The following is a 24,025-nucleotide window of genomic DNA, read 5'->3' as shown; positions in this document are numbered from 1 at the left end:
AGAAAGTGGAATAAAATCTGGCTTACCATCGCAACTATAAAGTTTAAATTGGAAAGAGTATTCTGACGAAATTTGATTTAAGAAAAAAAAAAGGATGGGATATTTTTTCACCTAATTCCATATACTTTCGTTGCTTTTACCAGACTAAAACTCACAGAATTTTTGAGGTTTGCTTTGAGTATCCTTTCGAATATAGGTACACTCCTCTTTCCAAAGGCAGGCCCTACCCAGGGGATCCTGGACAGACAGTGATGGTCACAGACAGAGCTCTGACACCCAGCCGGGTTCACAGCAGAAAGAAATGAGCAGCACGAGCCACGTCACAACCTGACCCATTTTAACAGCACCTGGCAGCAAACTTCCCTGCTCTCCTCTGAAAGAGAGAACTAAAGAAACCCCAGGTCAGGGTGCTGTGCTGGGCACAGAAGCAGTTAAAGACTTGAGGGGGAGGAATTCTGGCCCTACAAGACTGTGGGGCATCACATGAAAAAATACCCAAGGCTTCCTGCAAAGGTAAGACTGTATGTGTGTTCAGGGGCTGAGCTGGAAAGGGGAGATGTTCATCCAGTTGAGCCAATATGCTCAGGAATGAGACTGGGAATCCTGCCTGGTGCTGCCAGAGCCTTTCTGCCTGTGAAGCTTCACCATCCTTTGTGTTTGGGCACTGAAACCTTTCAGATACTGAATCTTGCTTGGGGCATTCCCACACATTTCTGCAGAAGCAAGAAATGTGTAGACCGGAAGCAAAAACACTCCTATCCCCATACATGAATAAAAATATGAGGGGAAATGCAAAATATTCCCCCTGCTATTCAGATTTCCTTGTTCTTTGTGATACTTTTCCATTTAACCTCTTGGAAAGATGTTTATTCTTTCAGGTGCTTTTAATGTTCTCTACCACAGGAGAGAGCTCTCACCATTTTGACTTGCTCAGCAGGACAGATCTTAGATACTACACTCTACGGGTGAGGCCCATCAGACGGGAGTAAGATCAAACTTGATGCCCCAGAGATGAAAATTTGCCTAAAAAGTACTTAAAAGGTTTTATTTAAGTTCACATTGTGGGTGGCATGTGCCTTTTTAAAATGAGAAGCCACAAAACATACTGTGCCATGACCTGCTGGCAGCAAAAGGACTGAGGAGGTGTCTGGAGGTGTTTTGAGAGTCAAGTCTCAAAGTTCATGGTGGCTGTAGCAGCCTCAGCCTCCATAAAACCAGAAGAGGCTGAAAAATGAAAGGCAACACCCTGATTTTCCCAGGTCGGAATTTGCTTTCTGCCAGTGATGAGTGAAGCTCTTGTGTCTGATCAACTGCAGGTGTCTCCAGTCCATAGAAATGCAGATGTTGCACTTTCTGAGTCCTGCTGGGCTCCAGGACCTCTTTGCATTCCCACCCTGCCCACAGCAGCCCTGAAGGATAAGGGCTTCAGAGAAACATTCCCAACTGGAGGAGAAGCTGTCAAAGTGACAGGCAGCAGATCCCCAGGAGAAAGGTGAAAGTGGAACCTTTGCCTACAAGAAGCTGTAAACTTTTGCCAGAGAATGCCCTGGGGCTCTGTGGCCCTCAGAAAAGAACTGTAGACTTAAACTGGGTTAAGACACCATTTGCAATGGGGATTTAATGCTTCACACAGTTCAAAAGGGTCTGAAGCCTCCCTGATCCAGGATGAGACCTGAGGACTACAGAGGTAAAATGATGGCTGAGCACAATACATGGACCTCGCTAAGTTAAAGTAAGAAAACAATGAAAAAAATAAACCAAAAAGCAAAACAGATTAGAGCAGAACCATCATGACAAAATACCAAGCAAACCCACAAATCTCAGATTTCCTCACGGTGACCAAATTGAACAACACTTAATGAACCACTGGCAGTGTTAACCAGCTCAACTTTTCTAAAACCCAGTGTTCTCTTTCAGTAGCATCCAGGTGAAGAGATTTTCAGGAGTTAGCAAAGTAGTTTAGATTTTCAGTTGAACGCTAGACATCATCATCGTCATTTAGTGAACTCTTCCACAGAAATGTAAGTTAGTTTTCTGAAGAGCTGGACTGTAGAAGTTATTCTACAGTTAACATAAATCTAGCAGAGAAATAACCATGGTGATGCCTAGACAAACATGAAAGACTCTGAAATAAAACAAAAAATACAATACAAGCCCATACAACCATTTGAAACATGCAAAAAAATCACTTAGATTTACAAAAAGCTGCTATATGACGTAAGTTGATTAAATATTGTAAATATTGGCATTTTGTGTAAGTAAAAGTGCTGATGGTGAAATTGGTTCCTTATGCTCTTTTTCCAAACTGGGATTGTATTGTAGCTGATGTAGTAAGATGTAGAAATACTGAGAAAAAATCAAGCAATTAATGCTTGTGAAATAAAAAATGCCATACTTTCTTCCATGTACTTAGTAGGGAATGGTGTGTTAGCTCTCACCCCTAAATCATCTGACTCACTTGGAATCCTTTGAAAAAAACTGAATTATTGAACATGTTGGACCAAGTATTCTCCAAAGTTTTGGCACTGAATCTGATGCTGAACTCCCTGAGGATGCAAGGGATCCTGAACTTAAAACTATCAAAAACTTTAACTGCCACTTTACATCAGACCTTGAGGGCTTTTTAAGATCTCTCTTTTGCACCTCTTAGAGTTGAACATCTTGGATCACCTAGGTACACAGAAGGAGGAATAACTCTTCTGCAGGTGAGCCCTCTCCCAAGATGCCAGAGCAGACACAGACACAGTCTGTGCTCTTGTTGTGTCTTATTTCTTGGGTAATAATTTTGATAATAAAGTAATGGGATCCTTCTCAAATACTTTTCAATCCATCTAAGAACCCATGCACTTTATCTTATTCACTGCAATAAATGTAACTTCAGTTATCGCTTTGGGGGTTACAGGCCTGCTCTTGACTGGTCTGGACCAGAAGAACATCTTTTATGACTCGAGTTTCTTAGGGGTGTATTAAAAGGAGAAAGGGTGTGAATCAGAAACGTCAAACAAACAAGGCCCCACAAGACAACAGGAGTTGCACAGAAGAGGTGAGGAGACGCTCACAATGAACAGCTTCCAGGCATGTGAACCCCTTGTCTGACACACATGTGACCTTTACCTACAAAGATGAAAATTTCCTCACCCACAAGGCACATTTGTTGTGTGACTCAACATGACCCAGACCTGGTTAACAGATCCTTGGGGCCAGGGGTGAGAATGGACAGGGATGCGTCATTGGGAAGGGTCAGGAGCATTGAGAAAATAGAAGTCCACAGACTCTGCAGCTTGGATATGAGCACCTGCATACTGAACCATATGTTCACATCAGCTGTTGGCTCTAACGCTGGGTGGAGAGAGCTTTGGCTTGGGGGAATGGATCTCTGAAGGTTTTTCTTATCCTGAACTGGTGAGGCCCTGGCACAGGTTGCCCAGAGAAACTGTGGCTGTCCCATCCCTGGAGGTGTCCAAGGCCAGGTTGGACAGGGCTTGGAGCAACCTGGGCTAGTGGGAGGTGCCCCTGCTCATGGCAGGGGGTGGATCGAGATGAGCTTTAGGGTCCCTTCCAACACGAACCATTCTATGAAAACAGTAACAGTCTTGGGAGGAATTTTTTAGCCCCTAGGCCAGTATTTAATGTGAAGAATACTCCCTTAGACAAAAATGGTGTAATCAGAGGGACAGGAGGGAAAGGTCAAAGCACAATCATCACTAGTGATTTTGGAATCATTTTCTGTGCTATAAAAATGCTCATTTATACTGATGCCGTAAAATATTGATGCTAAAAAATAACTCAGGAGCAGTTAATTGAGGGTGAGATAAGGAAAGGGTTTTAATTTGTGCCAAGGCAATAGATGTTACAAGACGCACCCCGGCTGTGCCTGAGATATCACATTTTATGATACCATCCGTCCAATCCCAAGTGTGTCCACCCTGTAGCCTTTGCTCTGGTCTGCCCCAATTCCAGCCCCTGAGAATTGGGTCTGAGGGCCTTTGGGACCACCTCTTCATCATTCTCATCATCCTCAGAGCACAAAGCGTACACGGTCACCTAGTTCTTGACTCTGTTCTGTTGTTCAGGCCTGGATATGAGTGTTCTCTAAACACTATAGGCCTTGCCTTGACAAGAGACTAAACATTTCTACTGGATTTGGGGGTAGGATTGATATGGGGTGCATGGAATGGGGTAAGAGAGTTAAGGAATGTGTAAACTACTTGTGCTACAGGGGAAGGGAATGAGGGCTGCTGCTTTTAAAATCTACTTCTACTACTTATAAAACTTATAAAGCTTGCAAAAATTAGAAAAATAAAAAAAACTAATAGGGGCTTAAGGCATCAATACCTTTGAATAACTAATAGTCCTAATAATTATACTCTTAAACTAGACTTTCTTCTTTGAAATTCCTAGGCAAACATTCTTCGTATGACAAAGATATCACAGAAATACAGAATGATTGAGGTTGGAAGGGACCTCTGGGGGTCATCTGGTCTCCCCTGCTCAGGCAGGACTATCTGGAGCTGTTTCTCGAGGACCATGTCCAGGTGGCTTTTGAATATCTCCAGGGACAGTGGTTCCACCTCTGGAGATATTCAAAGGCTCTCTGAACACAATCAAATATGAACACAATTAAATCTCCAGGAGAATATAGATAGTACTGTTAAAAGGTATTGTACCAAGGAGTTCAGCTTAGAATCGTCCTCCATTTTTCTGGTATCTCTGGATTTCTCACTGGACAATTTATTTTTTTCTGATTTCAGGATAATTCCAAATGCAAAGGTGCTGGTTTTAACAGAGAGCATTTTACTGTGGAGCACAATTTCTCTACAAAAGCTTTCCCTAGATCATATGAGCTGGGAGAGCTGCAGACTCTGTCCTCTTCTGTGGAATTAGCCACACTAACACAATCTTACTGTTGGACTGTACAAAAGCTCCTTATTGTGGGATTTCTTTTGGAAAATATTATATTATCCTGGTTTTTTGAACTCTATGTCATGCATTGCAACTGTAAAGTGAAAAGCCACTGCTCAGTGGGAGGCAATGAGGAGGCCTCCCATGAAATGAGTGGCTGAGGTCGATTAAACACTCACTGTCAAAGGTGTAAGCAAAAGCAGGTTTAATAGAAATTTGCAAAAGCTCAGCAAAGTCCAACAGCAATGGTCACTCTATTTATTAAACATACACAGGAACATCGAATTAGAATTAATTTAGAATGATTTCTGCAGAGACTGGGGGGGGGGGCAAAAAGAAGGTAGAGTTGTTAGAGAGAGACCATCCCACTGAGTCACAAGGTACAGAAAGAACCCCCTTGTTTTCTCAACTGCCTCTCAGGGGAGGTGTGGATCGAACCATTCCTAGTCCCAGACTTGATCAACAGTTTATGCAAAGGTTTTTAACAGCACTCAATCATTGACCTTTCCCTCCTGTCCACCTGATTACACCATTTTTCTCTAAGGGAGTGTTCTTAAAAGTTAAATCTGCCTGAGAGATTGGGAAAAGGTGTGGAGTGTAAGATGAAAACGTTCAGAGTGTCATCAGAAAATCAGGATAAAAATACTAGTGAGCAACTCCCCCTGATTTACATTATGGTGGTAGGATGCACTAAACAAGCATTTTACTGGATTAGGATTTGCCAGGCAAATTTCACTTCTCTTCTGCATAGGGTGAGGGTCTTCCTCCAGGGGTCTGCAGGGTCTGAGGGACAACCTGACAAAGCTTAATGAAGCAGACCCTGCAATGTTCTCTGCAGAGCCTGTCTTGAAGCCAGCAGTAACTCAGCCAGTATGAGAAAAGCCTTATTTCTCCTCCAGGATGTGGTGAACTTGTTTTTCCAAACAAGGGGAGGGTTAATCTTGCACGGTGCAACTAAGTCAGAAATGTTGGCCACAACATCCTGCCCGTTGCTTGTGACAAAAAGGTGAGCTGGGGCATGTGTGTGGTGGGGTCTATTAGTTCATAAGCAAGTTGCTGTGGAAACTATCACCCCATCAAACATTCACATATTATTTTCTGTGGGCCTCTTCCTCATATCACTGAGTGGAAAAAACCAGCATGTTTTCTTCTCTTCTGCTCTGTGTGTTTCCCTCCCTCATGCTTTCAGCAAGCTATGTCTTAATTGAAGCTTCTGAATGTCCCAAGAGATACTTCCCTGCACAAAGTCTAGAAAAGACAAATCCAGCCAACAGGAAATCTGGGTTATCAAAGCTGTATTTCTAATCTCAGTGATCATTAGGACAGTTGGGTTTCAGCAATGTCCATCCCAAATTCATAAGAAAAAGCACAGAACAAACCACAGCATTTTGGTCAAGGAAAATTTTATTTTTGTCACTACTACAGGAAACTAAAATGCATGTGGGATATATTTTGCAGAAGAAATACAGGTTTAAGGAAGAAATGTTTCTATGGTTGAACATTATCTGTTTGAATTGGATCACTTCTCAGGCATGATAGGAAATTATTGTTAATAAAGCTGTCTAAAAACCAAAGTTATAAATGGCAACTATTGTGCCTGAATTGTCTCTGCAGTAACACACCAGTTCTACAGACAGTAACACAACATGCCTGTGAAACCTGATTTAAAACATTATATAGCTCTCTATATATCTATATGTATCGATAGTGAGGATTGGGGTTTTCTACAACTATTGAGGCAGGTTGGACATTCCTGTGTAAATGCCAGAACAGTGGGGAGATCTACTCAGCAGGAGGATGAGGAGAAATGCACTCTCCTCAGTGCACAGAGAAAAAGAAATAGCAAAAGCAGTTACAGCTCTTAAATCTAAATGAACTGGCTGGGCAGGATTGAACAGCATCAAATGTCTAAAGGGGAAGGGGCTGTGTTGTGTTCTGGGTGCTCACTGTCAGCAGATGTGACACTGCTTGTCCAGCCCGTTGTGCTGCTGGTTCACGTTCTTTCCTGCAGTTCTTCAGGTTCCTCTTGCCTTGACTCCACATGTCTGGAAGAGCAAAGGGTGTTTTAAACCACATTTAATGCAACTGGAGCAATAAACCACTGTTTGAGAGCTGTCCAGTCAAGACAGGTACACTACAAAACTTAGGCTGGACTATCTTTTGTGCCTCTTTGGACACTTCAATTTGAAAATCCCCCCTGCCTCCCCTCTCTTTACTCCCACAGGTTTGTGTTTTGGGATCCTTGCTTCTGAATCCTTATTTGTTTGGAGTTTTCTCCAGGCTTTGTGCTCTGACACTTGAAGTAGTGAAGGAGGTACCTCTTAGGCTCTTCAGGCAATACCTGAGTTGCTCGGGCAAAGAAAATTTGGGAACCAGCCACCAAGAACTGAGCTCTGGATATAGAAAAGTGTTGTTTCCTTTGTCACGTGGGAGGCAAGGTGGGCTTCTCTTAATTGTTTTATTTTTTGGGGAGGGGGCCTGGTGTGGGTGCTTTTTGTGGGTTTTGCTCATTGTTGTTGTTTTTTTCCCCAGAAACCTGCAAGAGCTATTTAATGGAATCAGGAGCAGATGAATAGGTGTCGTTACCTGTGGGGTTAGAGAAGTACACACAGACGGGCAGTCACTCCTGCCACATGCTTCCAGTATCTCTACAAATCAAGCTGAGTGCTTCCTTACCTCAGAAAAGAACCAGCTTGATACTCATGAGTGTATTGAAGGCGATGCTTTTTGCCAGCAGGACTCTCAAACCCAGCACAGCCACAGACAGCATGTTCACTCTCTGCACTGTGGTACCTGCTCAGGGACAGCAAAAAGAGGAGAGAGACCATGGCCTAAGTTTGGATGTTGGGATCTTGGCAGAAAGTGGAAAAAGCCACAGGTAACAGCTTCAGGGAAAGGAACAGCAGCAGAGGAAGAGATGCCAGAGAACATGGCAACACCGGGGGAGGAGGGTGTCTGTCTCCATTGCTTTTTGCTTCCTGTTGCTTGTGTGTTCCTACAGCAGCAACCTTGAAAAAGCAGCTTGTGTTTGATAAATATGTCATAATCTGTCTCCTCTCTCCTCGAGAAATTACCTTTCTATGCATTTATCCCCCAACCAGCAATGTAACTTCACAATCTGTTTCGGTCACTAACCTTGGGCAGAGGTGTCTGTGCTGTTGCAAACCCTGTTACTGTTCCTCGTTACGGGTTCGTCAGCCTCCTTTTCTGTAGAATGATAAAGAAAAGGCATTTTAACCCATATCCAATTTTTAGAAAGTATTAAAAAACTATTCCTATGGCCCCTTTCCATAGGGACATGTGGGAAGTAGAGTCTGGGGCTCAGATGATCAGTCACTAATTCAAACATAAATCTGAGAAGACAGTTGCAGGAAACAAAAGAATTTCTAGGTTGTTTTGTTTTTCCTATTTGAATGACCTTCAAGATGATAAAAACAATTGCAAAAAATATAAAAAGTGATTTAGTAAAAACCAAAACCAAATCACACCACCAGTTTAACTTTTTGTTGGCTTTAGAAAGGCTGTTTCAGGTTGTGCTCCAGGAGGTTTGATGCTGCAAATAAAATAAACTCCCATTTTAAAAAAATGGATTGTGCCTTCTCTCCTCCCCCATCAAAAGAAAAGTTTCTCCAATTTATTAAACAGTTGAGACCATTTCTTTTAGATGCTTTTAAACATCTTTCATCTTTCCCTGCTTAAGTACCAACTGTCTCTCTCGTTTCTGCTGCCCACCCTGGGCAGTGCAGACTATCAGGGAAGAGCAGCACCACAAGACACTGTCTCCACAAATACGTTCCAGCCGTGCCCCCAGGTTGTACCTGACAATGCTGTAATGGTGCCAATGTCCAAATGGGCCTTGCAGGTCACCTCTGTGTCTTTTGTCACACTGACCACCTTCATAGCACTGTACAGCCCCTCTGACGCCAGAATGGGTGTGCTCTGTTCATACACGACCTCATCAGAGGACATCTCCAAGCTGATGTTCTTTGTACTGAAATTCCTTGCCAAACAAGCTGCTTTCCCAGTGCTGCCTCCTTCTTCCAGTTTCTTTGATTTCATCACAACGACTTGTGGGACAGAATGTTTTGGACTGCCTGTAAAAAAAGTATGGTTTGGGCATGATGGATTTTACTGCAAGCCTGCCTGAGAGCTAAGTCATGAAAATTAATAGACACACCACCTGGGACTGATTTGTAGCATTATCAGTGACCAACTGCCTTTTTTTTTTTTGCCATTACTTCTTGCTGTTGCTTCCAAAAGATCAAATTAGAGACAGAAAGGGTGTACAAGAGCAGGTATTTTATAGAATATTTAATTCCACAGGATCTCAGCTTCCTTTTGCCAAAGCTGGTGCCTGTAAGTGAATTCTTCATTTTATAAATTAAGGACCTGCAAAGGAGAAGGGAACTTTTGTGCATGTCACTCCAAGAGTCCAATTATTCTGCTTTCTCAACAATTTAATTCCAAACAATGTCAACTCTATGAGGACTGCCTTGCATATTCGTGAGACATGAGGAAATAACTGTTTTTCCCTTTACTCTCCCTCCCCTCCCCAAATCTGCTGTTGTGGTTGAAAGGTCCAACCACAGCAGGAGTGGCAGGGAGAGCAGAGGTCAGTTTGTTGCCTCACTGCTGTGCAAGGTTCCCCTTCTGAGTGACGTTACTTGCAGAAATGAAGTCCTGCTGCTGCAGGGGGGGACAAGGCTGAGCTTTTCCATAACAAATGCTCAGGTGCAAGAAGGACTTCTGTCTGTAAGATGGGAAAGTAGGAGAGAAGCAATCAAAAGTCTGTGAATTGTATATCTCCACACAGAATCACAGAATCACAGAATCACAGAATCACAGAATCACAGAATCACAGAATGGATTGGGTTGGAAGGGACCCTAAAGGCCATCTGGTTCCAGCCCCTGCCATGGGCAGCGATGTCACTCACTAGTTCTGCTCCAGAAGTTCCTGACAAGGCCAAGAACTTTCATTGTGGGGGAGGTTTTCCCCCTAGACATTGCACAAGGTGTAAGACATGCCAACCAGTCTGCAGGCGATGAGGAGAGAACAGGATTGGTCCTTGGTTCAACAACTCTTGTACCTGTTCCAGAAAGTGTGACCATTCTCACCCCTGTGCTGTGCCGTGTCGGCAGAGCCACGGCTCCGGAGCAGTGGGAAGTGTAATGCAGAGTTTGTTTAATAAACTGATTGGAGGGAAAGAATATCCTGGGGCTACAAACATGATGCTCATGGACAAATCTTACAATATTCCTTCGAGTAGTGTAATAACCTTCAGTGCTGGTCCTTTAGCACTAAAATACCAACAAACATCGAGACATGAAAACGAGAGTTTAGACAGAATCTAAAAGATGCTGACAGCTTTTCACAGGATTTGAGATGCTTGCTCTGATCTGTCAGAAATTTGGTTACTCTGAAATGTTAGATGTATTTTTTCAGTTTTGAAAGAATTTTAGAATTGAATTCCCCTGGAAATACATGAATGACAAGAGGTTGACTTCACAAAACAATGTCAGGACTTTATTCAGATTAGTAATTTGAAATATAGTAAAAACATGTAACTGAAAGAAATCCTCTATCACCCTTCCTTGCCAGAAAGGCTTAGCTTATGAAAGGCTGTCAGACATACTAAAAGAGATTCACATGTTTAATTTGACAGGAGCATCCTGGTGGGTCTCTTTGCTAAAGAGAGGAGTATCAGGGGTTTAATTTTGCATGGTGTCTGCCTTGCAGTCTGGTCAAGGGATCTCTTATATCAAACATCTTGTGCATCAGAGGACACTTCACCAAAGTTTGATCAAGGAGCTCTAATTTTACACTCTTTCCCTATCACACTAAAGTGGTAAGGAACTGAGGTGAAAGCCAAATTGTGCTCTGCCACAACTTCAGGGGTCAGCTCTGCTGATAAATCAGTCAAAACTACACTCTTGTCCACACCTACAGCAACCAGACACCCCACAGAAATCAGACATTCATCGGCAGGGAAAAAAGGCAAAATTCAAACAATAACAACTCAGAAAAGGATAATGCATAAAGGACACCTACTTGGCTCCACGGTCAGTTGAGTTCCTTTCCCAAAGACAAGAGCAGCAGTTACACACAGTTAAAACACATACATCAAAAAAGGTTTGTTTTTCTATTCTTCCTACACACATTTCCTTCCCAGGTGTTGTAACATGGTTTGCCAGAGCATTGTGCATTCTGCATTATCTGAGAAGATCTTTAAAGGCTTTTCATGTTTTCTCCTCTCCAGTATTTCGAAACAGCCACTACACTAACAAGCTGCTTCTCTGCAATAACTCACTGGGCAAGATCTTCAGCAAGAAACAATGTACACATTGCAATTGAAGTTAGTAAAGCAGAATAATTTTTTATCAGACCCCAGAAGCCACAACTGAGTCCCACCATTTTGCACTGCCTGAAAATACAGCCATGAATTCCTACATCTGCTTGTGTTTGGGAGATATTTCTATATTACATTCTGGGATTTTATTAGGACAGAAAGTTGTACTTCTCTTTCATTTTAGTCTAACGAGGTCACAGGAAGAGTCATATATTCTGTAGAGTCATGGGCCTTAGTATTCTTAAAGGAAGTTTTGTCTGGAATAAACCAACCCCCACCAAAACAAAAACCTTGTCTATCCTCAAGAGAATATGACTGAGGTATTCTATAGTAACACTAATGGTTGTTATTTGATGGTTGTTATTTTGACTTGGAGCGATTCTCAAAAGATTTGGATAATAAAGTATATCTACTCTAAACATCTTAAAATGCATATTAGTAGCTCCCAAAGAAAATCAAAACCAAAAGAGGTTGTTCACATTCTGGAAATTTAGGCTTCAACTTATTAAGTATTTCAATGGACAGAGAGACTTAGATACTTAGGGCCCAATATCTTTTACTGTCACACATAATCTGAAAGTCTTTGTGCAGCTTTGAAAATATCTCATCTTTAGCTACAAAAAGAAAATCATTAACAGCACAGAAAGAATACGTTTTTCTTCAAAAGGATAACTTGGCATTCCTTTGCCCCTTTGGAAGTAGAAGTGGACTGAGATTGTTCCAAAACAGACATTTATTCCCATGCAACATCTCCTACAGGCACGGGCAGATATTAGGCAGCATCTCAGGCAGTCCCAAGCCCTTCTGAAATGAGAGCAGGGTGTTTTAGGAATGTAAAATGACATGGGACGTTTTTGCAGCACTATAAAGACATGCAGACCTCTGAAAGCACAGCAACAAGTCTGTGTTATCCTCAGGATAACACAGAGCAACCTGACAATCTCCTCTGACACCCCAACACTCACATTCCCATAGGGTGGGACATCTACCTTTTTTGTACATCAGGAAAGTCCAAATAAAGACAGGAATAACAACTATGGCTTGTTATCATCCCTACTCCCCACACCTTTGTTTTCAAAGCCCAGACAACTTGGGAGCCAGTTGTCTTTCATTCTAGGAGGTCTTGGATATGAGGCACCTGTGAAAACTGAAGGCCAGGGATATTTATCCTCCTTCCTCCTCTATCTCCATGCCAGTGGAATTGCTTCCCTGGGGACACTGTGAGTGTGGTGCCAGTGTCAAAACTTCTCCAACCAGACAGTTAAAGATCTGTCTCAAAACTTCTCCCCACTGTGAGCTCTCCACTGAGCTGTGCATTCCTGCCCAGAGGGAGTCAGTGAAGATCCACTGGAGAAGAGGAGCCTTCAGAGTCAGTTTGGGCCAGAGTGGTGTCCAAACTGGGAATAAATTGTAACATGTTCAGTAGTGCACACCTGGTGTTTGGGGATCATGGAATGAAGCTGTTACACAGAGTTAGGCCAGTTGTTCCTGTGAAACCTTCCTAAGCAGCTCCAAGCTGAGGATTTGGCTTGAAAGCCTGGCTGGAGAGAGAGAGTGCACTCAAGGGACTATTGCAGCAGAAAATTCTTGCAGTGAACCCAAACCACTAGATTCCTTTTTCTTCCCCCACTTTAATTTTAACACAAGTTTTAGAAATAGATAAAAAAAGGTACTTACTTGGTACAACTGTGACGGTGGTCCCTGGTCCAAATACAAGCTTATCATCCTCACACTGCTAATACTCATTGCAATAAATCACTCTTTCCACGTGGTAATCAAAAGGGTAGAAAAAACAGGAGAAGAAAAGTTAGACATTTTTCCTAATTATCCATGTGTGCAACTCCTTGAGGGTATCCAGACGCATATTTTCTTCCAAAACTGGAAAGAGAAAAACAATAATGAAATAGTTAATGACTTCAAATAGCTTGATTGAGTATAGGACTTCCAAGTTCACCCTTTCTTCCATATTTTAGAGACTCCATGAGCCCTATCTTTCCAGGATAAACAGAAATATAAAAAAGAATGCTCTATTTGTCTCTTTAATCATTACAGTCACCCATCTCCTTTCCTTCCCCAAATATATTGCCTTTTTACCTTCTCTGGGTTTTTGTACAGGGCCCTGTGCTGTTTATATCATTGTGGTACTCCAGCCCCTGTACACAGTGGTGTATTTCATTGCAAAAACTGCCTCTCTTCCACTACACAGAATTTTGGATTATACAGGCAGTCACGTGACTTCTCAAGTGGTTCAAGACCCAACATACCACATGAAGAAACACAATATGGCTTTGAAGGAACGGTCTAAGAAAATGATGGTTCTTTGTTATGTAGAGGCACTGTGGCCATGGGAGTGACTATCAGAGATTAAAGGAGCTGTTGCAGAATTATCAAATCTTTCATGATGATCAACTTGTGCAGCATTAACACAATCTGGACCTTGATGGCAAAAGATGAACTCCACCTCTGAGTCTCTGCAGCTTCAAGAGCCCACTTCTCCCTTTTGTACCAAAGGAGAGGCAGGTTGAGTCTGTGCCCATTAGGATGGGAAATGGAGGTTGCCATGGTGACAAAGGCTGGGAGCTCCCGGCACCAAGGTGAAGGCTCTTGTTTCACATGAAGATTTGCAGCTACAGAGTAGACTCCATGCTGTCCTGGCAAAGGAGGAGCTGGGAGCTCTGCCAAACAAGGTGTCTGAGCCCATTGCCCACGAGCCACACAGGAGCACCAGAAAAAGTGGTGAGTGACAGCAATGGAAGGCTCCAAGCTGCTGGACCAGTCATCTCCTTGCCATGGACTCAAACTGGGGTCACTTTTAATGGACCTGCTCAACTTATTGCACCTGCAATCCATTACCCCTCCTTCTCTTCCTTGGGGGTATTAATGACGGTGCCATGGCGGTCCTGGGAAGTAGCAGGCAGGCTCTGGGAGTGTTGGGAGGAATGGGTTAAGAGCAGAAAAGAGGTGAGGAGGATTGTAAATCACTCATGTGACCTTGCAGTGGGGAATAACCCTTGATAACCCAGAGTGAACTGCAGCCGGTGACCCTCCATCACAGACCGAGTTCAGAAGCCACTGTCTCTGTGCCACTGCCTGGGTGTTGCTTTGAGATTCCCAGGGTTATCAAGGTAATGGAAACAAATTTACTCTTTGTGTTCTAGTCCTGAGTCCAGTTCCAGCTGCCTGTCTGTGCTGACTCACATGGGGTGATGGCCAAGGGTGTGTGGGCCCACATGGGATTCTCCTTGATCCTGCTGGTGAGGGGGGAGGTGGAGAGAAGGAAGAGTGGATGAATCCTGGTGGTCAACAGTTGGTTACACAGCTGGCATTGACAAATGGACTTGGTTTCTATAACCATGGGATCCTTTTGGAGGACTGAGGGCTCTTTGGAAGTGATGAAACCCACCTGATTCAATCAGGCAAAAACTTCTTTGCCAACAGACTGGCCAACCTGATAAAAGCTTTAAACTGGGAACAACAGAGGAGGAAGTAGAAAATAAATAAGTGAGGAATGGGATGAACAGGACAGGCTTCATTATAAAAAGAGAAAAAAGGGCTGAAAGGGTTGCACTTCAAGAGTGTGCACTAAATAAGGAAGTATTTATGGGTGTATTAGGGAGGGTTCGGATCATACTGAATCTTGAAACCACGACACCATTGAAAGCTCAACAAAAACCAATATTTATTACCAAGAGGTGGCCAACAAAATGAACAAACCCAAAAGGGAGGAAGGAGGAGAGAAATAAGGCCCCAGTACGACCTCCCCAGTTACCCAGCTGTTGCCCATAAAATTATCTTACCAACCTAGCATACCCATAATTACCCAGAGCAGAAGCTGCATCCTTGGAGAGTCAGTAAGTTCACAAACTGGCAGGCATCCCCGCCAAAGGCAACGTTGTCCCTGATGTGAAGTTAGCTCCCTCCAAGAAAGCGCTATCTGCTTTTATACAATTAACTGAGTGACCTCAGCCTAGGCAGGAGTGGTCATCAGCGCCCAGCCAGAGGCCCTCAGTCCCACCCCCTGGTTATGTCAGTGCGTCTCTTCTGCGCACGCGTGGCTTTCCCTGCGCCTGCGAACTGCACTCGAGGGGTCTTTCTTAATTGAGTCAGTGGGTTTACTTCATCCTCCTCCTCCTCAATCTCTCCTTCAAGTGACCTTGGAGAACAATTAGCCAATCACAGAACACCAATTAAAACAGTTTATACAAGAAGCTCTCTCTTCAAGGAAGAGGTGCCCATTTATCAGTACTTGTTTTCTTATAACTTGGCAGGGAAAGAACAAAACCTTTACAGTTGTCTGGGCCAAACACAGACCAAAAGTATCAGCATAAATTCACCCTGATACAATGGGGAAAAAGAAATCCCTCTGGGCTTCTGGGAAATTACCATGGCTGGGTGCCTCTGTACAGTGCCTGTGCAGGAACACTTGCAGGGTGGGGAACAAACAAGAGAAATTAGAGCTCCAACAGCAGCTGCAGGGCTACAATCTCTTTGACAGCAGAGATGTGGTGGGGCAGCTCACCTGACCCAAGAACTACAATGGGTGGTGCAGTGTGGATTAGCGCACATTGCCCAGGCTCCTCTCCAACAAAGAATCCTGGAATGGTGTGGGTTGGAAGGGACCTTAAAGATCATCCAGTTCCAATTCCCTGCCACGGGCAAGGACACCTTCCACTAGACCAGGTTGCTCCAAGCCCCATCCAACCTGGCCTTGGACACTTCCAGGGATGGGGCAGCCACAGCTTCTCTGTGCAATGTGTGCCTGGGCCTCATCACCCTCAAAGGGAAGAATTTCTTCCTAAGTGCCTCTTTTTCCAAAGTCTTCTCCAGCTCCCTTGGAGCCCCTTTAGGCACTGGAAGGGGCTGGAGCCTTCTCTTCTTCAGGCCAAACAAGCCCAGTTCTCTCAGCCTTGCAGTTTTAACACTGGTTTCAGAGCTGTGAGATCATGGAGATGTGGAGGGATAGCTTTCAGCAGTATTGTATCAACTGAAGGCTGATTACCAAAGTCAGACTGAGAAGGGAAGTGAGTTGCAGAAGCTATTGAGGAACAAGGTAGATCAAGTCAGGTTGCAGAGCTGAAGGCCGTCCAGCTGACTTTAGATATCACTGAACAAGAGAAATGGCCAGAGCTCTACCTCTCCACTGACTCGCGGATGGTGGCAAAGGCTCTGTAGGGGTGGCTGGAACAATGGAAAAAGACCGATTGGCAGCACACAGGGAAACCAATCTGGGCTGCTGAACTGTGCAAGACATCGCTGCCCAGGTAGGGAAGTTGGCTGTGACAATCTGTCATGTAGATGCACAGGTACCCAAGAGTTGGGCTAATGGAGAACATCACAACAATGGAGAGGGGGTTTAGGCTGCCAAAATTAAAGTGTCTCAGTTGGATCTGGACTGGCACATAAAGGAGAATTATTTCTGGCTCAGTGGGGCCCAAGACACCTCAGGTCATCAGGACAAGATGCAACATCCAGATGGGCTCACGATCAAGGGGTGGATTCAGCCATGGACACCATCTCCCAGGTTATCCATAACTGGTAAACATGCACTGCAATCCAACAGGCCAGGGTGCAAAGCCCCTTTGGAATGGTGGATGATGAATTGAAATATAAATCTGGAGAAGCCTGGCAGATTGATCCCATCACACTCCCCAGACCTGCCAAGGCAAGTGCTACATGCTGACAGTGGTGGACACAACCCCTGGATGGCTGGAGACACACCCTGTGTCTCACAGCACTGCCTGGAACACCATCCTGGGCCTAGAAAAGCAAAACGTTGTTGATATGGCCCCCCAGAAGATATTGAGTTGGACAATGGGACTCATTTCAAAAGCAGCCTCATGTATACCTGGACCAGAGAGCACCGGATGGAGTGGGTGGATCACGTTCCCTGTCATGCACCAGCCTCTGGGAAAAACTGAACTGTGCATTGGACTGTTAAAAACCACATTGAAAGCAATGGGTGGTGGGACCTTCAAGCATTGGGATCTACATTTAGCAAAGGCCACCTGGTTATTTAACACCCGAGGCTCCACCAATTGAGCTGGGCCTGCCCAGTCAAAACCTCCACATACCACTGCTCAGAGCAAGCGATGGGGTGGCTTTAGCAGGAGTATTAAATTGGAGAACACCATCCCTAAACCATGACAACCTCCTACTTGCAAATGAGGAAGAATTTCTGGTGGCCGTGAGGTTGCCAGGGGCAGCCTTGGCTGCAGTGGCCATGCAACATTTGAGCACAGGATCCAGAGAGAAGAGAGCAATGTAAAAAAGACGAGCCCTGGACTCCAGGAGAGCAGAATTTGGGCTCTTCAGGGATCTTCTTGGAGGAATTCCACAGGTTATGATCCTGGACAGAGGAGGGGTCTAGGAGAGCTGCTCATTTTCAGAGATTAGCTCCTTCAAACTCAAGAATGGTTCATCTTGACAAAGCACTAAGTCAAGCAAAGGTGGTAGAAGGCCAAAGCAATGAACAAAGGGCTCCTGAATAAACTCATAAATGGTGAATACAAAGCAGTCATATGTGGCTCAAAGTCCTTGCTCTGACGTTTATAGCTGGGACATTGCTAGTGGGAAGTGCCCTTTCTGGTCTCCTGTTCTTGTTCCTCAGGCACCTGCTTCTGGCCAGTGCTGGACATGAAGTTAAAAGGATCTTTGTTCTTAGCAAAAAACCTCCTCTGTGCTCTGAGACAAAGAGAAAAACATAATGCTGAGCTTAAAAATGGAAACATCTAAATACAATAGGTTAATGCCCACTTTTTCAATTTGAGCTGGTGATCAGATGTCTAAAATGACATGTTTGTAAGATCCAAGATCTGATGTTGAATGTTGAAGAAATTAGTTTTGCGTAAAAAGATTTTTCTGCTGTTTGATTCTGGCAATTGAATTTGTGTATGTGCACAGAGTTGTCTGAGGAAAAATAGACCATGTAGGGCACCATGTTTCCACCTTCAGAGTATGGAAGTGAGATAGTTCGTGTGTGATGGTTCAGTCATTTTAAATCACTGTGGTACGTACTCCACACTGTGGTAGACAGTTTTACAAAAATATTTTTTTTTCAGTGCCAGGTGATGTCTGCTCTTTCATGTCTTTGAGGAGCTGGCTTTTATTTTCCTGTTCCTCTACACTGTTCTACTTCTGAACATCTAATACTACTCCAGAGGATGCTCTACACTAAAAATAACATTATCATTACTGCTTTTTCTGACAGATAAGGTAGTTAGCATTAAAAATTGCCCATGCTTGTAGAAAAGGAATTTTGCTGTTAGAACTGTTCTCACTGACAGGATCTGATTACTGGTTTGTCTTTTAATAAACATCAAGAGAGTTAGGGTGAAATATTTTAGAGTATCTGGAGACCAGCTGGGTATCAGCAGCAGGCATAATAATTTTCAATTTATTTTCATTCTGTATTTCCTAACTTTTTCTGGACCTTCAAGCATTTCTGTCCTCAAAGTCTATTTTCACTCCAAACTAAAAATCAGTTCATGTTTATGAATTGTTCAGAAGTTATTTTGGTTTAGCTGATAGTTGCCTTTTAATTTGATTTTTATCTTACTTTTGTGATTTTTATTAGTGGTAACTTGGAATTGTGGAGCAGTTTCCTAATCCTCAGATCCAGTTCTAAGATACAAAACCAATATAGCATTATTTCATCCTGTTTGCATTATCATTGTCACCAAGTGTATTCCTCATTTGTAATCAACAGTTTTTAATCCCAGTGCTGCTATTTTCCATTGTTAACATGGGCAGGTTCATCTGCTCTTCCCTTTAGTGTGTCAAATTGTTTTCTCCTCCTTATTGCTTCACTGCTCCGGGAAAGCTGTGGAATGTGCTGATGTGATACCTTCAGCCTGACATGACAAAGAGAACAAGCTCAAAACACCTCCTGCAACAGGCCTAGGCTCACACAGGTGCCTCTCACACACCCTTCACTCGCTGGCAAATCTTCCCCAGCAGGGAGACCTCGCCCTGCTTGTCCCTGAGATCTCAGAGGCCGTTAAACAGCCCGTTCCCATTGCAGTGCCACAGAGCACAGCTGTGCTCACAGCCTCCCACGAGCCACACGCTTGAATCCCTTTGGCTTAAAGTTGAGTTCTGCCGTTCTTTTGTCTATGTCTGTCCCGGTGCAGGCCCTCCAAAAAATTACTGGAGGTGCCCCAGTACTGTCAGTGACGTGTTGGAGAGAATGTTTAGGTTGTGTTCCACTACATGATACTGAAGAGCCCTCCTTGAGTTCTGCTTCAGAGGAAACAGGAACAGAGGGAGTCCCCCTCTCCTCTAGAAATGTGTCACAGGCAGATGAAGACACATTTCAGAGGTTGTTTGAATTCCTTCAGTCCTTGCTGAAAGGCTGACACTGCTGTTTTCCAGAAAAAAGTATCCTGGCCCTTCCAGCATAATTCTTCTTGCTCCCTCTAAAATCTCCATTTGTATTTTAACAAAATTTTCTCCTTTTTTTGGTGGGGAGATGGGGGAGACCAGCTCACTCTGAGCCTGTTTTCACACACATCCACCTGATTTCATCACACATTTACAAGAGCCTGTGTCCGTGGATTTTTATTGATGGAGAGCTGGTTCTGGAATACCTGGGTCAAGAAGGCAACTTTTCTCTTAAAGGCTGTCCTGGGAATTCTGTTCTTCTGTGGACAGAGCCATCCCATTCAACCTTTCTTCCAAAACAGATGTTATTGGTCATGGATTCTCTAGAGACACTGTAAGGGATCATAGGAAACTAGATATTTAAGGTGAAACAGTAAGTCACAACATTCCCTGTGGAGAGGACAGGTAAAAGCAGTGATTTGAAAAAGTGAGTTACAATGTCTGTTGGGGGAAGTCCCTGAGCTGCTGACACCTACAAGAAAAGAGGGCGGTAACAGAAGAAATAAAGTGGCCTTTCCTTTGTATTTGTAGCCTTTGCAAGACATTTGACAATGGCCTGACAGTCTGCTGTGTTGAATGGCTCTTAGATTAATCCACTGCAGCAATTCTTCCACAGAGCCAAATGGGGGGCAAAGTCTGGGGACAAATGACCCTCCGGCATCTGCAGCTCTTGTAGAGGATGCCTCGGGCACTGTGCCCATGTACACAAGCACATGGATGCATTTGCATGGGTCTCCAAATACCTTCCCTGAAAATCTACACTTCCAAGTAAAGAAATGAATGGTCAGTCCTCAGGATAAGAACACCTGTGTTTATTCACATGGAACCAAAGACAGGAGTGCAGAGAAGGAATTTTTTTTATCATCTCCTGGGAAAAAAACATCTTGGCAGTGCAGTTCCTGGTGCAGGGCCACTCTCTTCTAAGATACCATTAATTGACTATGGTTATGGGCTGCTGCAACATTCCTGTGAGACTCCCTAAACAATATGAAGTGTCCAAATGCAGTTGACTTCTGCCTTTCCATGTTAAAATTTTAACTCATTCAATGCTCATTTGTGTCTTTGTCATGGTTTCACCACAGATGGCAACTCAGGACCACACAGCTGCTTTCTCCTTTCCCCTTGGTTGGACGGGGGAGAGAATTGAAACAGTAAAAATGAGAAAATTCATGGGTTTAATAAAGAACTCAACAGTTTAATAAATAAAGCCAACACTGTGAGTACAAGCAAAGCAAAGCAAAGAATTCATTCACTAGTTCCATCAACACCCAAGAGTTCTGCCTACTCCAGAAAAGCACAGAGGTTACATGGAAATGCAAATGCCATCACTCAATGTCCCCCCCTTCCTTCTTCTTCCCCCATCTTTAAATGCTGAGCATGATGTGATACGGTCTGGAATACCCCTTTGGTCAGTTGGGGTCAGCTGAACCAGCTGTGCTCCCTCTCAGACTTTGTGCACCCACAGCTACTCCCTGGTGGGTGGTAAGGAGGAGCAGAGGAGGCCTTGACTCTCTGTCAGCACTGCTCAGCAATAACTAAAACACCCCTGAATTATCAACACGGTTTCCAGCACAAATTCAAAATATAGTCCCATTCTAGGTACTATAAAGAAATGTACTCCAGCCAGAACCAGCACATTATTTAATAAAAACAAACAACCAAACAAAACCAAATCCCCAAATGCCCTGTTTCCCTGGCTCTTTCTGCCTGTGGGAGATACTGAGAAGGAAGTGATAAGTTAACAACATGTTCGTGGTTTGGGGTGTGCTTGTGGGAGACTGCTGCTGTTATTGCTACTGTTGCATCTGTTTCTGGGAAAAGACAGCCCAGACTAGTCTTGAGAAGTCTGGGAAGAGTCTTGCCTCGCAGCAACCCCAAAAGACCCCACTGGATTAAAGCCCCTCCTTCCAGTTCTGCCCTGGCCCTGCCTGTGTTTCAAGCACTGTGCCCTTTTCAAGTTCTCGAGTGCTGCAGAAATAGGTGGCCGTGTCTGCAGCTGTTGGTGAGAGCACTTCCAGCAACAGCTGGTTCCTGGAGGGGTCTGCAGAGCTGGTGACTCGGGTCTGGAAGGATGAAGCGATGTGCTGGAGCCCTGTGAAAGGATATTGCAGCACTATGTGCTGCAGCTCTTTGCCAGGAGTCTGCCGGATCCAGTCCCATGCGTAGCTGCTGTCGGTGATGGGGACACCAGAGATGTGACAGGTAAGCGAGACAGACTCTGACATCTTCCCTCCTGTGGGGCCTGAGGCCTTTGTCTGCACTTGGGAAAGCCCACCTGCAACCCCAGGAGACAAGGATGAACAGACAGGAACAGTTTAAGCAGTCACTTAAACTGCTCCACCACATCCCTGGGTTTCTGCTTGTGATCTCCAGGATCCAGCAGCTGCAAAACCTTGCTCCCTTTAGAATCTCAGATCTGGTAAAGAAACACAGGGTTCCGTAATCTTCCACTGAGCTCCCTAATGACCATCTAGAATTTCCCCATTTCCTCTTCTCACCCCTCAGGGAGCAAAACTCATGAGCTAGACTGAGTGAACATGAGCCCTGCCCAAAACCACAGCAGGGCTGTTCACACCTCACCATTTGCACTGGGTACCCGTAATACTGGGAACCAAGGGAAACAGGAAAAGTTGCTTCTAAAGGTGAAGCAGTCTGGGAGGTGAGAGATGAGCTGACTTGAAAATTGAGGAAAAGACAAGCAGAAGGGTTAGAGGTCATTAGGGGACAGCAAAAGGTACATTCAAACATTTGAAAATTCTATGCTGTGACTACAGGACTCTTTGGGAGCAAACCTGCACATCTGTGGGACACAACCCCTTCCAGCTCCGAGGCTGGGACACTGACGGGTGGTTTGTGTTCAAGCTCAGCCGATTTCGTATCTCTGTGCAAACAGCACAGAAGTAGCGGGCAGAGTCCCCAGCGTGCAGGAGGTGCAGGCTGAGAGATGCCTCAGAGCGGGAATTGTCCCGGGAGGCTGTGGCTCGACCCTCCACTGCTGGCCCAAACTGAATCTGTGATGAATAATGGCTTATCCAGGACACCCACTCGACCCCCACTCTGGGTGCCTGACGGTACCAGCGAACATAATGATTCTCGAAGGTGAAGCCGGACCCGCGGCAGGAGAGGAGCACGGACTCCCCGGGCGCTCGGTGCCCTCCGCCGGCCTCCTCCAGCCTCAGCTGTGCCCACAGCCCTGCGGGGGAGAGCGCAGGAATCGGGCAGGGCGCGACCACGGACCGAGCGTGTTCCCCCACTGCCCGGTGCCCTCAGCCCCGGCGCGGACACAGCCACCGCCACCGCCGCCTCCCCGCTTTTGTTCCAGCCTCTGCCCCTGCCCCTGCTCCCGCCTCTCCTCTCCCGCTCCCTCCTTCCCCAGCGCCGGGCTCGCTGCCCTCCCCGCCCGGCTCTCACCTGCCGGCCCCAAGGCCAAGGCCAAGCCCAGCAGCCACGGCCCCAGCCCGGCCGACATCGTGCCCGGCCGCGGCCGAGGGCTCCACGGGAGCTGCCCCCGAGCCGAGCGGAGCCGCGCTCGGGCCGCTCCTGCCCGGCCCCGCCTCGCCGGGGCAGCGCCGGCGCCTCTGCCCGACCCCACAGACCCGCCCCGGCCCCCCCGGGACACGAGAAGGGGCGAGCACGGGGATGCCGCGGACACAAAACACCGCTGCGCAGATGGAGAACAGATTGTCAGAAAAGGACCGAGTGTTCTTGTGGACAACTTGCCCAGAAATTTGCCCTTGGAGCACAGAAGGTCACTGGGATCCTGGGCTGTGCTACACAGACTACTGCCAGCAGGTCAGGGAGCTGATGGGGCTTCTGTACTCAGCAGTGCTGAGGCCACACCTGGAGTACTGGGGACATATCTTGACTCCCCCTACTAGGGAGATGGATCTATTGGGAAGAGGCCCACGAAGGGCCATGAAGGTGATTATTGGACTGGAGTACTTCTTGCATGACAAAAGGCTGAGGGAGGTGGGACTGTTTACCCTGGAGAAGAAAAAGCTGGGGGTTGGGGAGGGGGAGATGTTCCCTTCTCAATGTATAGAAATATAAAGCGATTTAGAATCACAGACTAGTTTGAGTTGGAAGTGGAATTTCAAGGTCATCTAGTTCAACCCTCCTGCAATGAACAGGGACATCTTCAATCTGGTCAGGCCAATCTTCATCAACTTGATCAAGCCCCACCCTATTTGTTTCATGGTTGAAACAGATACAATTTCTGAGGACAACTTGTTCCATCACCATCATTATAAAAATTTCTTCCTTGTATCTTGTCTGAATCTATCCTCTCTCTGTCTGACTGCCACCCCTTGTCCTGTCCTTGCAAACTGTGTTAAAAATTCTGTGCCCATCTTTCTTTTAAGCCCTCCTTGTATAAATGAGGCATCTTCCGAATTCAC

At 45.1% G+C, this 24,025-nt stretch overlaps 2 protein-coding genes across 2 annotated transcripts in view; both read right to left on the bottom strand.

The window, feature by feature from the left end:
• LOC127461670 (M1-specific T cell receptor alpha chain-like) overlaps positions 1-24,025 on the bottom strand; it is a 118,941-nt gene that overhangs the window by 34,830 nt on the left and 60,086 nt on the right. The window lies entirely within an intron of this gene.
• Positions 6,289-23,260, bottom strand: LOC127461686 (Ig heavy chain Mem5-like). The gene is made up of 8 exons (XM_051769701.1): positions 23,040-23,260; positions 22,520-22,821; positions 15,070-15,081; positions 12,923-12,984; positions 8,721-8,992; positions 8,038-8,109; positions 7,579-7,695; positions 6,289-6,947 (listed from the first exon to the last, which is right to left on the bottom strand). The coding sequence occupies exons 1-7, from the start codon at positions 23,095-23,097 to the stop codon at positions 7,580-7,582; spliced, it is 894 nt and encodes a 297-aa protein (XP_051625661.1). The 5' UTR covers positions 23,098-23,260; the 3' UTR covers positions 6,289-6,947; position 7,579.

The sequence above is a fragment of the Manacus candei genome, unplaced genomic scaffold, assembly GCF_025592945.1.
Source record: "Manacus candei isolate 608988 ecotype Guabito, Panama unplaced genomic scaffold, ASM2559294v1 h1tg000112l, whole genome shotgun sequence".
NCBI lineage: Eukaryota > Metazoa > Chordata > Aves > Passeriformes > Pipridae > Manacus > Manacus candei.
This window is presented reverse-complemented; position numbering and strand designations above follow the sequence as displayed.